Raw genomic sequence first — 15,261 nt, forward strand, 5'->3', positions numbered from 1 at the left:
TAACATCCAGGAAAAGCAGTCAGTAGTGCTAGGAAGGTCCCTGCTTTGGTGTGCTCACCACCTCAGAGCATGAGCAAGTACTACCACAGTTTAATACCTCTGTAAAGGTGGTGAGCAGCCACACTCATTTGTTGAAGAGTCTAAGTGACTGAGAAAAAATCATAACTAAAAATAAGTGCAAAAAAAAACCACAAAACCTGAGATATATTGAACATTCACTGTGTCCCAAGCCCCGCTTACCCCTTTCCCCTTCAGCCAGCATCAGTGTAACTTCAGAGCTCTTAATATATCAAAGCTTCCAGCATTTTGGGAGGTCTGATTTTAATGCAATGAGAATATGGGCCAAAAGAGTGAAAATTTTCTTTCTTAACTTTAACCCTTTGATAATTAAAGGGTGGGAGTATTTGGCAGTATTCGTCTTAAGACACATAGCTTAGGACAGACTGAATTGCCTCCAGAATTTTCTGTCTTTATGGTATCTAGAGGGGAGGGTCTAGATGACCAGCTCAAACTCATTACTAAAATTTCAGATGGTTAAAGTTACATGGCTTGAGTTGTGCCCTGAAAACTTAGTCTGTGGGTGAGGATTTTCATTGGTTCAAGCTAACAGAGCACAAAGATTTTATTGAAGTCATTACAAGGCATATGCAATTAGGTAATTACGCTGGTGTCTGGATCTAAACATGCATTGGAAAGTATGTGAGCAGAATTCCCAATTCTTAGGAAAAACTAAGCACCACCAACCATGGTGGATAATAGGGTGTAGACAAAGAGAAGCATAGAGCCACCTCAGTTAAAATGTGACTCACCAAAGCACTGAACACTCCTATGGAGCAATATTCAGCTGTTTCTCAAAGCATGAGCAAATTGCCTACCCACTCTTTATAGATCTGAAATTGTTCCTTCTGAGTGTTACCTGAGTTCAATTGTCAATGTTCCAGTTTGGTTGCAAGTGCTCTCCTTCAGAAAGCTCCCTAAAGTCTGTCAGTTAGACCTGGGTTGACATTTCCCATTCTCTTTGTCAGTAGAAGAAGTTGCCAACCTGGCCTCCCGCCGTCTCTCTGTGAGTCCTTCCTGCACCTCCAGTACATCTCATAGGAACTATTCCTTCCGCCGTGGCTCTGTCTGGTCAGTGCGCTCAGCAGTCAGTGCAGAAGGTGGGTTGACCACTTTGGAGTATACTTTCCTAGGATTTCACTTATTGGAAGCCTTTCCTGCTAACCTTTAAAGCTGATGGCATTTTCTTTTGCCGAATGTATTCTCAGGCTTGAACTCTTTATAATAAATTACTGCCATGCATTATTTTATTCATTCTTCCTGTCATAATGTTTACACTGAGTCATGCCTCGGAGACCACTGTGGCCAAAAAATGGTAATGAAATGAGATTTCATAAAAAAGAAAAGGTAATGTCTAGAAGAAAAGAAATATAAATTAGAAAAGATAATATTGACAATGAAAATTCTTGATCAAGAAGTTGACTGGAGACGCTTTTTCTTCTTGGAGATAACAGTAAAGCTTCTGTGCTTGCACAGTGACCAGGCAGCCTATCATTTTGTTCTGTTTGTTCACCACCTAACACAGATTTTTATCTGACCTGCCTGTGCAGTGTCACAGCTTATTCATGGACACTTACCTTCTACTCTTCTTACTACTCCAGATGAAGAACACACTACAGAGCATACTCCGAACCATCACGTGCCACAACCACCTCAGGCTGTGTTTCCAGCATGCATCTGTGCAGCAGTGCTCCCCATTGTCCATCTGATGGAAGACGGAGAAGTCCGGGAGGATGGAGTAGCTGGTACTGACCTAGATTACACTTCAAGTGATTCTTGCTTAGGAGTGGCAGAACCTGCCAGCACTTAAAATATTTTCATTTGTTAGGTGCCATAACTAAAGTGGGAACAGGTATAATACAACCTTGTATTTGCTCATAGTTCATGTTTCCTAGTAGTAGTATGTTATGAGTATATATATTTGTTACAAAGCTTATGAATAACCTTTTCAATCCTCACAAACTAGTTGCAAATGTGTGGACAACAGAAATGTGATCTTGTAAGCTCTTTCTTCTTTGCTCTGGGTTTCAAATGATATTTGCTATCTTTTGGGACCCTAAAAAGGCTCCCAGTTCAAGAAGGATGTTGGGAAGCTGGAAAAGATCTAGCAAGGGGATACCAGGACAGTAAGAGGCCTAAAACAGGTGTTCTGTGAGGAGTGATTGTGGAAGCTGGGCTTGTTTTGTGTAATAAAAAGGAAGCAAACAGAGGAACTCTACTGCACAGGTTGCAGCTTGGGAGGTTCAAGATGCAAATTAGGAAGGAACTTGTCTACCAGGAGCATAGTGCAGTCTCCATGGAATCTCCATCCCTCTTCTTCCACAGCAGCTATCAAGCCTTGGCTAGACAAAGCTGTGGTTGACATAATCTGGTGTCGGTGACAGTTTTGCTCCAAGCAGGGCTTGGACTAGAGACGTCCCAAAGCCTATTCCCACCAGTATTTCTTTGATCCTATGACAAGTGGAAATCCAGCTATAAACAGTTCTAACATTTTGTTTATGGTCTGTGATGTATTTGTAAAGTAATAAGAGGTTCTTCTGTATTTGTTTCTCTTAAATGGTTATAGATGGTGGACTGTTGCTCTTCCTTTCTCATCACTTGTCATGATGGCTGATTGCACACTTAACTTTCTGTCACATTCTTTATTCAGTTTTGGGTGGGTGTAGCCAGTCACCTAAATAATATGTCATTTTGTGACAAAGAACTGAGCACTGAAAACAAAACAGTGAATAATTCTCTGCTGTTGTTAATCTTCACAGGGCTACGATTAATTACACTTTGGGGAGTTGATCATCAACATAATCCCCTGCCGACTATCTAATACTGTCCATTAATACCAGATAAAGTCACTCAGTGAATCACCATGAGGTGGCGTTTCCATGAATGAAGAAAAGTATATGATCTTTTTTTTTTAATTGACATATTTGCCCATATGGAGTTGTAAATCCAAGCAGTTATTTCTTTATTATTTTTCTGACTACAGTGCTGAAGTGATTCCTATCCTATCACCAGAATTTAGGGAAGGCAGCGATAGGACAAGAGGCAACGCCCAGAAACTGGAACGCAGGAAGTTCCACACAAACATGCATAAGAACTTCTTTACAGTGTAAAAGAATTTCTCCTTCTCTGGAGAAATTCAGGACCTGCCTGGATGCTTTCCTGCTCAACCTACTGTAGGGAACCTGCTTCTAGCAGGGGGTTGGACTTGATGATCTCCAGAGGTCCCTTCCAACCCCTACGATTCTGTTATTGACTTTTGCTTCAAATGACTGCAGTGGTGAACAGGAGTCCTAGTGCCTCAAAGTAGCTCCTGTGTGTTTCAGTACAAAAATGCTAATTGTAGTAGAAGGTTAGGAACATTTGCATCTAAGTGCACTATTTCAAGGCTTTTCTAAGGGAGAGAGTTCTGACCATATTTTCTTTCTGTTTTACAGTAAGTGCTGTTGCTCAGCAGGTCCTGTGGAACTGCTTAATTGAAGACCCCTCTACAGTCCTGCGCCATTTCCTTGAGAAGCTCACAATAAGCAACCGACAGGTAAACTCCTCTTCTTCCCATTGGGCTTGTATATTGCTTAGAGCGGGGGAGAACAGCTGCAAGCAAAATCCCTCTGTGGGTAGTGTCTGGAGAAGAACATCTGCAATTATAATGTGCCTCAAAGTCTTTTAGGCCATATCATCAGTTGGCTTCAGGCACTGTCCACTGATGTAAATGGGACACACAGCTCATTTACCCCTGCTAAGGATGTGACTTGCTCTAAGCCTAGCCTTGAACAGATGCTTAGTGAAGCACAACCCTTTCTATCAAAAACAGGCCATATTACCTCCACCCATGCGATCCTGTTCAGTTTTTTCTCAAAGGTCTCGTGGCCTTGTCTCTCAGTCTGTCTGTCCTTGGCTGACAGTGAAACTCTTCTCCTTCTACCCGCCTTCCTCCCCACCTTAAGAAATTAATTAGTCTGCATTACAGAAAGCAGCTTCTAGAAGAAGGAATGTTAGATTCTGCCCCGATCTCCTACCCAGCAACCACAGTTACTGAGTTGAGCTGTGCTAGATTTCACAGTGTCTCAGCAAGATTATCTAGGCAGCCATTTGTTGTGGTAAGCAAGGATTAGCATTATTACAGGGATGGAAGTGCAGAATCAGGATGCTACAGTCAGGACAAACGGCAGTAGGAGGTATTGGCCTCTCTCCAATGAAAAATAAGGATGTTGACCTGAGTGCTGTGCCCTGGGTCTTATTTTGGGAAATGTAGGAACAGTCACAAGCATAGAGTACCACTTCACGCACCAACAGACAGAGCTGAACAAAGGGATGCAGAAAAATGGGAGATAACAAAGCTGGGGAAGACAAGTGGAGAAATCCGTTTTCCGTTTTGTGATGGAAAGAAAACATTTGCTCTTCTTTTAGGATGAGCTGATGTATATGTTAAGGAAGCTTTTGTTGAACATTGGGGATTTTCCTGCACAGACATCTCATATCCTCTTTAACTATTTGGTGAGTAGCTTGTGAGTCAACTGTGCAGCTCATAATCTCACCACTATCTGCATGTGTCATAAGAAGTTAATGTCACAATCTGCAAAGAAATAAATACTCTGTGTCTTTTCATTAATGGTTCATACCTGCTTCTGGCTGTAGATGCAAAATACCAGGCTTACATCAGCTTTTTATTCCTTATAGGAAGAGGAAGAGGAACCTTTTACTTTTTATTAAACCGCTAGACTTCCTGTCGTGAATTTCTGAGTTGAATCGTAGATGATGAGTTGTAAACCAATAGGAGGGTCACAATGCCAGAAACCTTTAATTATTTTACTTAATTTTCATTCAGAAAGTGCTTTACTTTTGAACAGTCCCATTGGAATAAAACTAGGAGCTTCTTTTATGATTGTGGAAAATGCATTTGCTGCAGTTCTTTCAGTTAAGAGATGAAAAACCGGACAAGATGTATGCTACTCCAGGAGCCTTCCAGTGTTTGTCAGGTGTCTATGTGGCAGCACATCAGAGCATAAGGCAAAGAAGTCTCTTACTGCAGATGTTTTCCCTTTTCCTCATCTACAATGTCTTTTAAGGCTGGGCTGTAATTGCCATTTTTGCCCCCACTCCTCATCTTCTATGAAAAAAAGGAAGAATAGTAGAGGCAGATTGTTCTGCAGTATGTGTAAACTTTCAGGATGTTAAGTTTAATGAATTTATCCCGAGTGAAGAAAGACAGAAGAATCATGTTCTTGTTCTGTGTTTATACAATGCCCTGCACAGCTAGAATGCCTATAACCCGGTATTCCTCTTATTAACTGCAGGTGGGACTGATCATGTATTTTGTACGCACTCCATGTGAATGGGGCATGGATGCCATTTCTGCAACACTGACTTTCCTTTGGGAAGTGGTGGGTTATGTTGAAGGCCTTTTTTTCAAGGATCTCAAACAGACTATGAAGAAGGAACAGTGTGAAGTGAAACTGCTGGTGACTGCCTCAATGCCAGGTATAAGAAAAGAGTCTTTACATCTACTACACTTCCAAGTTCACAACCGCCCTCTACCAAACGGGAGATCTGTCAGGACTGGAGCAGACCTGCTACAAATGGCTGCATTTTCTAAGTCAGTTTTCCTTGAGTTGAGGGTTCAGTCAGTAAATTCCACCTCTAATTCCTTGAGGTTCGGAAAATGGCTTTAAGAGCTCTGAAAGAAGCAAACAGAAGGTGAATGAGAACAGTTATTTCAACTCAGGGGTTTGTGCCAGTTGGTCTGTGAAAGACTGGCAGGATGATCCTTTTAGGACTGTACCATTCAGACTCAGTTTGATTTGATGCAACCTATCATTTAAGTCTCAAGAAAGCCCAAGAAGGGTGTGCTGTGAGCCTAGGACTTCATGAGTAATCAAGAGATTTCTTGCTGAAAAACAGATTTGACCTTTTATGCCTGTTCCTTCCCCAGAGTTGGCTTGCTGCTAAAGTCGCCAGCTCTATGTTTTAGGAACAGATCAATGTCTCATTGACTGTAGAAGTATGAGACTGTGCTAACATTGGATAATGTATTCCAGGCAGGACTGATGTCTGTCTGCCCAGGAATTAATTTTAACTATCGCTTATCCTATATGGGCAGTCTTTTGAAATTGAAGTAAGTAAAAGCCCAGGAAGAGTACATCTGCTTTTCTTCTTTTAGGCACAAAGACCCTTGTCGTACATGGACAGAATGAGTGCGACATCCCAACTCAGTTACCAGTCCATGAGGACACACAGTTTGAGGCCCTTCTGAAGGTTGGATTGAGTTTTTGAACTGAACAAACTGATCAGTAGTACATTTACCTGACATACCTGTATGCTAGCAATACATTCTGCATGATCTTCCTGGTTCAGTGTCAGGGGAGACACCTTGTTGTGACAGGCAATTCTGTCTTCATATTAAGAGATCTTGGTTGCAAGAAAACAGAATCCCATATTAAAGGGTAATAGAAATGCCCTGACCTCGTAGCCAGCCAAAGCCCCACAAATGCAAGTACATTTGAATACACTGCAGCTTGCTGGGTATTTGCTGTATATTATGCCTTGGATAAATACATAAATCACTGAAATGTTTGGTTTTATCAACACTAAACAGAATGATCAGGATTAGAAAGAGCAGAAATGATGACTCATTAGCCACGATGAATTATATGTTGGGATTTAGGAGTTGTGAGGTCATTTGCCTTTTGGCCAAACATTCCTGGATGACTTTATGTGAATTACATAAGAAACAGACTTATAAAAGACACAGGTTTGTCCAACATTAAGTTTTGATGGGAAACATGCACCTCAGTGCTTTGAAAGGTCTGAACTGTAATGTCTCTGTACGTCCCCAACCTCTAAAACTTGATAAATATGTAGTATAGAAATGGAAGCTGCAATACCCATATGGGTCATATGGCCAGGCAAATACATGCAATATGAAGACATCAAAATAAGTAACATTGGTCTTCAGGACTGTGAAACCAGCATGCCTTGATTGTCACAAACATATTAATGTACTTCATGATTAAAAAGAAATTAAGAATTAATGCCAAAAGAGTGAGATCCTAGCAGGTTTATGCCTTTATACATTATTAGCTGGATATTCATCTTTTGGATATTGAGGTCTTTCTACAAGATAACTAATAAGTAATAGGATGTTTCTCTTCCTTCCCCTTCAGGAGTGTTTGGAGTTTTTTAACATACCTGAAACACAGTCTTCTCATTACTTTTTAATGGATAAGCGATGGAATCTTATTCATTACAACAAGGTAAGGCAAAGGTCAGGTACTGATTACTTTGTCCTTTCCATCTCATCCCTTTTTAAACATCAGGGTTATCTAAAGGAGAACAGGCATCCCATAAGCAGAATTCAGTCCTGCGGGCACCACATGTCTGGTATTTAGTTGTGTGGTGAAAGATGGGAGTTTGTCAGAACAGGGGAGAGGCAGAAGTGGAGTCCCTTGGCTCTTAAATTATTAATGTCTAGCTTTCTTAGAAAAGCTTCACATAATGTTTCACAGTGTCTGGAAGGCCCTGCCCAAAAGTTTCTGAAAAGACTAAAGAGCCTCTTACTTAGTTCTAACTAGTGATGTTGTTACAATTTGCATTTGTTTAAAATTTGCTTTATTGTTTCCTTTCCTGGCAGACCTACGTCCGTGACATTTATCCTTTCCGGAGGTCAGTTTCTCCCCAGCTCAACCTGGTACAGATGCATCCTGAAAAGGGTCAAGAGCTCATTCAGAAGCAGGTATCTTACTGTCACCGAACACCTCTGTCCAGAAACAAATCATGTAAATAAACCTTCCTTTCCCTTTAAAGACCTCCACTTACGTTGCGTACGGATAGAGAGCTCTACTGGAGAAGGAGCATTTGGCACAAAATCTGTCTCAGAAAGACACTGTCCTCCCCATCTTCCAGCCTCATGACCTGATAATCTGTCTGATCCTGCTAATGTTCTGCAGCTTCCAGGAGCTCTCTCATAGGAACTAAACCCTACCTAAAATGTCAGGGCAGTGCTTTTAATGTGCTTCAGACCCCTGAGGGTGTCATTTCCTTAGACAGTAAGACAACAATATTGAATTCACTCCATCTGTAGGAACCTGCATACTTTGGTTTCCACAAAAGCGAAACTTGTCGCAGTAGCACAGGGAAAAGTAGGGAAAAAAGTTGCTCTAGCTATATCTGCAAAGGACAATACTAACCAGGAAATAAAAAGGAAGGGGAATGTGGTTAAACTTTTAACGTTTGGTATTAATAGTTTTATTATGCTAGCAAAAAACCAGACATGATGTTGACCATTGTCTAAGACTTTGCAAAGAGCAGCTGCAACTGTATGGCTTTCAGTTTGGAGTTGGTTTGCCTCTGATCACCTTGGGGTTTACACAGGCAGTTTCCACTGGTCTACAAAAGACCACACAGCACAGTTGCAAAACATTTGACAGCCATTCAGGGTCCTCTACAAGACTGAAATAGAAAGTGGTGTTAAAACTTCTTTATGAACACAATCCATCTTTGCTGAGTGGGGCTAAAACCCACCGGTCATTGCAAATTCTAGAAGAAGGGCACAGCACTTGCTTTCTGAGTTTCAGCAGGTTCCTCTGGGGCTTGAGTGCAATCTCTTTACCATCAGAGAAAGCTGTGGAAGCTAACCTAGAAAAGAGTACATACTTTGTAAAGAGCTTTTTGACCAGACTGATACCGATCCTTGTCTCTTTTTCTCTTCCAGGTGTTCACCCGCAAACTAGAAGAGGTGGGGCGGGTGTTGTTCCTCATATCGCTGACCCAGAAAATCCCCACTGCCCACAAGCAGTCACATGTATCAATGCTTCAGGAAGACCTGCTCCGTTTGCCTTCATTTCCCCGAAGTGCCATTGATGCTGAGTTCTCACTCTTCAGTGATCCCCAAGGTAAGGCCTTTTAATGACTTTCTCTGGTGGTTGTATAGGGCCCAGAAGGTTTATGTGAGGAACTTCATTTGCCTTAGAAACACACAGGCCTGTGGCATCACTGAAGGCTGATAAATCTCTTCCTAGGGAAAATGATACATAGCTGATGGTTTGTAAGCATAACAGCAGAAAAAGTTTTGCTATGTTAGGCATCTCTAGACAAAGTTACTTTCTTTGGACCCAGATGAGAATATAATTATGTATTAAAATTATGCATGAGGCTACAGCTGGAATACTGTGTCCAGTTCTGGACTCACCAGAACACAGGAGCACATGAGTTTTTGACAAACCAGAGTAGGTTTAGGGAAGGGCCGCTGTGGTGGTTAGTGAGCCAGGGCACTTCTCATATGAGGAGAGGTCATACGAGGACCTGGACTTCTTCAGTTTGAAGAAGAGAAGGCTTGGACATGAGGTAGGGCACCTCATGGAAGACTTCCAGTAAAGCAGCATTGTGGTGAGAACAGCCAGGCTCTTCTCAGAAATGCGCAGCAAAAGGACAAGAGGCAGCAAACACAAATTGCAGCCAAGGAAATCACAGTTGGACAAAAAAAAAATATCTTTACATTACAGTCAGAAACAGAGAGGCAGTGCAGTCTTCATCCACAGAGATTTGTAAAAGTCAGTCAATCAAGGGCTCAAGCAACCTAATTAGCTTTAAAGTTCATCTTGCCTGAGTCAGGGACCTTTGGTTGTCTCATCTAGCTTAAATTTTTCTGTAACTGTCATGGGAGTATTTGCACTGATTTCTCTGAACTCAAGAACTCCAGTTGCCAGCTTGTTCCACATGAGCATCCTGCCATCGGGTCAATGTTTTCAAATCTGGACATACGAAACAGTTCAGAGAAAGTTCAAAGACCCCACTATGCATAACTGCACATTAAAAGAAGAGCACAAAATGCACTTTGTGGAAGCATCAGCCTCTAAATGAAGATTGGGCATACTCTGTAGCAGGGATATAGAAACAGCTCTCTTTTTAGGAACTTTGCTCTGAAAGTCAAGTAGAGTTTCCAGGCTGACTTGAGAATTAAACAGGCCACTGTTGCAGAGTGGTAAACATCGGCCAGTTCTGTAACAGGCCCTAAAGACACTTGCTTTCAGAAGCATTATTGGAGCTATGCATCAATGTCCTGTAGTGTGTGGGACACCTGAAGGATAAAAATTTGGCATAAATCCATGCATCCATCCAGGTTGTGTGAGACAGATGATGAACGCCTGCTTATATGTACAAGCTCAGATTTGCTTTCACTTTTTAAGAAGAGAATTTCCAACTAGGGGAGCAGATTTGCCATGTGATATTCATCAGTCTTAGTCTTCATGTGTTTTGTTTTTAATCATGGTTGGCTCAAGCCCTGTAGACACTTGCAGAAGTGCAGGATGGGTGCGGTCACTTTGAAAAGGCAGAACTAAGGTCAGTGTTTGTGGAAGGGTTCTCTGGAGAAGCCTTTAGCCTATGGGAGTGTTGTGAGGCTGGCTGTTGTAGACAGAGATGACTGTTGTTGCCTCTTCTCCCCCACAGCTGGAAAAGAGCTCTTTGGTCTTGACACTCTTCAGAAAAGCTTGTGGATTAAGCTGCTGGAGGAGATGTTCCTTGGCATGCCTAGCGAGTTCCCCTGGGGGGATGAGATCATGCTGTTCTTGAACGTCTTCAACGGTGCCCTGATCCTGCACCCTGAAGACAGCGCCTTGTTGAGGCAGTACGCTGCCACAGTAATTAACACAGCCGTGCACTTTAACCACCTCTTCTCTCTCAGTGGGTACCAGTGGGTCCTCCCCAGCATGCTGCAGGTGAGCCATTTCCATGAACAATGCAAGGGAAGACTGCAGAGCAGGCATTTTGTTATAGAACTGGGAGTTAATGGATAAACTTTATGCCTGACTGTAGCCATCTGATGAGTCCTGGTGAGGTTACAGGCTCTGGGGGCTCTGAGAAGACAAACATTAGATCAGGGCGGGAAGGCACAAATCAGCATTCCTGGGACTACATTCGCATATCTGCTTGAGTAAATGGCTATGTTTTCTTCTCTTCTTTAAGTAAATGGATGTCTGTCTCCCTCACTCTTTACTTTCACACAGAAATATGAAGTTCTTGAAAATTTGTAGACTCTGGGTTTCCCTTGGTGTTTTTTTCCTCCAGGGATGGCTGAAATTTGGGGAATAGTTGAAATATCTAGACAAGCTACTCGCTGACTTAAACTGAATTATATTAACTTCTTTAAGTACAATAAATATATTATCTGCAATTTAAATAGCAACAGAAAATTACACTAAGTGTTTTTAAAAAACTGTATGCATCTTTTCCATGTGAGTGATGGAAAACATTGCAAGCATTAGAGTTGGAGTTTCTTTTAACTTTGAGGTATATATGTATATACCCTTTTTCTGTTAATATTTGGGAAAAATTAGATACTGAAAATAAAGAAACATCAATATAGTTCTTCTATAGACAGTAACACTTTCTGCAGGGCTCAAAGAGTGTATCTAAATAGAGATTTAGTAAATAAATAAATTCTTGTGAGTGTAACAGGCCATTGAGTGGCCTCAAAAGCAAGCTAAAGGCTTGTGATTGTACTAAAGACATACTACAAGACACACTTCAGGCTACTAAACCACTGAAATATGAGTACATCTCTGCAAAGGTCTCACACTGGAAAAATTTTTTAGAAACCTTCAAAGAGCCTTGTGCTATATTGTGAGTTTTGCACCACCATAAAATTTCAGCATTACCTGTTGCCAGCAAATAGCAAGAAAATGCTAACCACCCCCGCCCCAAAGCTCCCAAAGACTTGTACCAGCAGAGATGTGCAGACAGGCAATTGATACGGACAAAAGAAGGAAGCACAGTGAAGTTTTTCCTAGCAATGTTATACTGTTTATATAACACTGAGAAACAAATCCCTCATCTTTGGCAACATGTTTGCTGCATGGTTCAGTGGCCAGCTCTGAAGGAAATGCCACTCTAAAAAACTTAAAATATCTTTAAAGTGGGTGGAAACGTCAGTGTGTTGGAGAATGGGCTAGAAGTTCACATTATCTTGACAAACTGGAGATGCAGTCTGGAAAAAAATGAAAAAAAACAAACACGATGTTGATGAGGTTGGGCAAATGTAGGTTCTTGATTAAGAATAATCAGCCACATAAACATGTAATGGAAAATTGCTGATTCAGTAACACTTCTGCAGGACAGAATATTGGAGTTGTTACAGCTCTGAAACTAAATATTTTCTGTTGAAGGACAAAAAAAGAAAAAGAAAATGTCACATAGCATTCTGGGGTGACTGTACAGAATTGTATCTTGTGAAAGACGCATGGAATAATTCTGCTACTGCAATCAGCAGCATTCCTGACTTGGAGTCAGACTGTAGTTGATTCAGTCTGGGATCAGGAGATGACAAGCCCTTCCATTGGAGTAGTACTTCCATGTCATTTTATATCTGTTCAGGTTTATGCTGACTATGAAAGCAACCCACAGTTACGCCAAGCGATAGAGTTTGCTTGCCGCCAGTTCTACGTTCTGCATCGCAAGCCTTTCATTCTGCAACTGTTCGCAAGTGTGGCCCCTCTCCTGGAGTTCCCTGTGAGTAAAAGCATTCCCTAGGCTTGGTGTGGGGAAGCCTGTGTATGCAGACAGCCCCCCTCAGAGATCACAAAAAGAAAACAGCTGGAGCATCAGCACAGTTCAGACTGAACACATGCTTGCTGCACTTGGTGCTACACAGAACCATTTCCTGAACTTATTTCTTCACACTTCTGTTCATCAGTTGATTGAGCGGGGCACTGACTTGATGAGCCACTGGTATCCAGGCTAGTAAATGTAGTTTCTCTTTAAGTTTCTGTGTATAAATAGGTTATAAAAGGACAATAATGAATTGTAACTCTTCATACACAAATCTTTTCTTAGAATCCAGCAATAAGAACAGAAAACTTACTGCCAAGTTTTAGTATGTGTGAACTATAAAACTGGATTAGCCATGTTTTGAAATCTTCACCAATCACTTTTTAACATTTTAGTGAGTTAAAATTAATTAATGGAATTTTAATTTAAAGTGGGAGTGCCAAACCTAACTGCACTTATACTGCAAGCACACACATCCTTCTTCACAGATCTGATTTTTGGGGGGAGTAAAGCTGTGTGCCGTTTTCAGATTATGCTTCCATTATAGCATCAGTCTATTGAATCAAGATTTTTTTAAAAAAAAAGGGGGGGTGGGGGGAGTGAGGAAGGGTTGCCAACTCCTTGAGGTTCCCAGGATGCACACAGGTCCTCAGAAAATCAACCACAAATGTGTGTCATTGAAACAGGATGCTACGAACAATGGAACCAGCAAAGGAGTGTCAGCTCAGTGCCTGTTTGACCTGCTGCAGTCTTTAGAGGGAGATACGCCAGACATTTTGGACATCTTAGAGCTGGTGAAAGCAGAAAAGCCTCTCAAGTCATTAGGTAACAGCAAGTCATCCTTTACTCAGTAATTCTGGTTTGTTATTTATTGATTAAACATGTATTTCATGCAGTAAGATTTGTTCAGGGTCTTTTTCTTCTCCCACAACATAGTAATATCTGTTTCTTATGCCTCATGAATCCTTTAAGGTTGACTTTATTACCACCATCCACTGGATATTTTCTGCAGGAAGGGAATTATTAATTTATTTTATTCCAAAGCTCCTTTTTCTGCATTGAGCGTGCTAGTCTGAAACTAGCCCCTGGCATTTTGAATTTTGTCATGTGTGGGTGAAGAATGAAGATGCCTAATAAATGTTATCATGCTGACAAGATCAGTGTCATCCTCTGCACTGTTCCATGTGGGCAGGAAACGAAAGCATCCTCTCCTGTGGGCAGACTGTGACTAGTAAGTGATGGATGCCATTCAGACATTTGACCATGCTGAGTTCTAGGAGGGGAGCTGATTTATCACAAAGCAGAATATATACGGCTGTGTGATGTGCCCAGGACACTGTGTCTCTTGGTAGTTATCCATGCAATGCAGCATTTAAAAACTTGGCTGTTTTGTGATTTGCAGGGAAGTAATTTTGGCTGATTTTTATAAGTACCTTTGAGTTATTTTTCAAATTTGCACTTTCCAAGTGTATATTGACAGTGAGACCATAGATGAGTATGTTTGTGCCTGGTATTTTCCATATAAAATCAGAATTATCTAAAAATCTGACTTCCAAGTTCCATTTTTCAAAGTGACTTACGCACTTTGGGACCTTAGCTTTAACTTGAGCTCCTGTACACCAAAGTCACTTCTAAAAATGGGACTGTAACGTTATTGCAAATATTACTCTTTGGATACATTGGTTTTTTGGTATGTAAAATTTGTAGTCTGAGACTGAAAGGCTTTTGAAACCTTTTTCTCAAATCACGAGCAAACCAGAGTCACTTTTGTGCTGGAGGTCATCTGGCTGCCAGTATAGAAGGGGCTTAATTTTTAGAAATGTAACTATCTTCTTCCATCAGTGGTGCATCAGTGTCATTTTCAGTTTGTTAGGAACACCTAGGAAAAAAAAGAGGAAGCATAAAAATTGTGCTTAAGCTCACGTGTCCTTGTCATGTGTGAGCTTAAGATTTTGCTTGTGGTGGGTGATGTTTGAAACAAGACTCCAGTAGCAGCTGTAGGCCTTATGCTCCGCAGTGATTTGACCAGCTAAGAATTGTTTCTCACCTGCTGGGTTCTTGGATGTCAGGGTGCAAGTGGGAGTGCAGCACATGTTTCTGTTTTGTAGATTCATTTTTGTCAAAAATCAAGAGCCTATTGGGGATTGTTAACATGAGAAACAAGTAGTTGAAAATGGGGGAAAGAAAGGAGTGTGCTATCTTTTTTTCATATTCAATATGTTTGTGTACTACTTTCTTCATATTGTTTTACTCCCTCAGACTTCTGCTATGGGAATGAAGACTTGACCTTTTCGATCAGTGAAGCCATCAAGCTGTGTGTGACAGTGGTGGCCTATGCTCCTGAATCATTCAGAAGGTGCTGGTCTGATTTTGTTTTCTTGGTTTGTAGAGACTCAAATGAGGCCTAAAAGTGGCATATGGCATCAGAAAGCAAGGCAGACAAATCAAGGCAGAGGATATAGAAATGCATTGTAAGTACTAGGATTCCCTGTGAGGCCATGTCTCGGGCTGCAACACTGAGCTGGATGGCAGCCTGAGCAGCAGTAATGTAGGCTGCACTTCCAGGTGGGGATCACGTTGTGTTATTAAGGTTTCTGTTGTCAGAGAGGCAGTGGATAGGGCACTGGAGGGCAGAAACAGGCAGCTGAAAAGAAAATGAAGATA

The 15,261-nt window shown here is 41.4% G+C and overlaps 1 protein-coding gene across 16 annotated transcripts in view; it reads left to right on the plus strand.

Moving 5' to 3' along the window:
* Positions 1–15,261, plus strand: part of UNC80 (unc-80 homolog, NALCN channel complex subunit) — a 132,861-nt gene that overhangs the window by 79,944 nt on the left and 37,656 nt on the right. For 14 of the 16 annotated variants that reach the window (XR_005820914.1, XM_040561013.1, XM_040560999.1 and 11 more), the window contains 13 exons: positions 1,026–1,157; positions 1,659–1,802; positions 3,492–3,592; positions 4,465–4,551; positions 5,352–5,535; positions 6,215–6,309; positions 7,218–7,307; positions 7,685–7,786; positions 8,765–8,945; positions 10,501–10,769; positions 12,424–12,558; positions 13,284–13,422; positions 14,857–14,953. Coding sequence is in view for 15 of the 16 variants with exons in the window: in XM_040561013.1 (XP_040416947.1) it covers positions 1,026–1,157; positions 1,659–1,802; positions 3,492–3,592; positions 4,465–4,551; positions 5,352–5,535; positions 6,215–6,309; positions 7,218–7,307; positions 7,685–7,786; positions 8,765–8,945; positions 10,501–10,769; positions 12,424–12,558; positions 13,284–13,422; positions 14,857–14,953 (1,756 nt within the window). In the remaining variant the exon portion in view is untranslated. The remainder of the gene's footprint in view (positions 1–1,025; positions 1,158–1,658; positions 1,803–3,491; positions 3,593–4,464; positions 4,552–5,351; positions 5,536–6,214; positions 6,310–7,217; positions 7,308–7,684; positions 7,787–8,764; positions 8,946–10,500; positions 10,770–12,423; positions 12,559–13,283; positions 13,423–14,856; positions 14,954–15,261) is intronic. The other 2 variants (XM_040561000.1, XM_040561007.1) reach the window with 1 other exon arrangement.

The sequence above is a fragment of the Cygnus olor genome, chromosome 6 (assembly GCF_009769625.2).
Source record: "Cygnus olor isolate bCygOlo1 chromosome 6, bCygOlo1.pri.v2, whole genome shotgun sequence".
NCBI classification, from domain to species: domain Eukaryota; kingdom Metazoa; phylum Chordata; class Aves; order Anseriformes; family Anatidae; genus Cygnus; species Cygnus olor.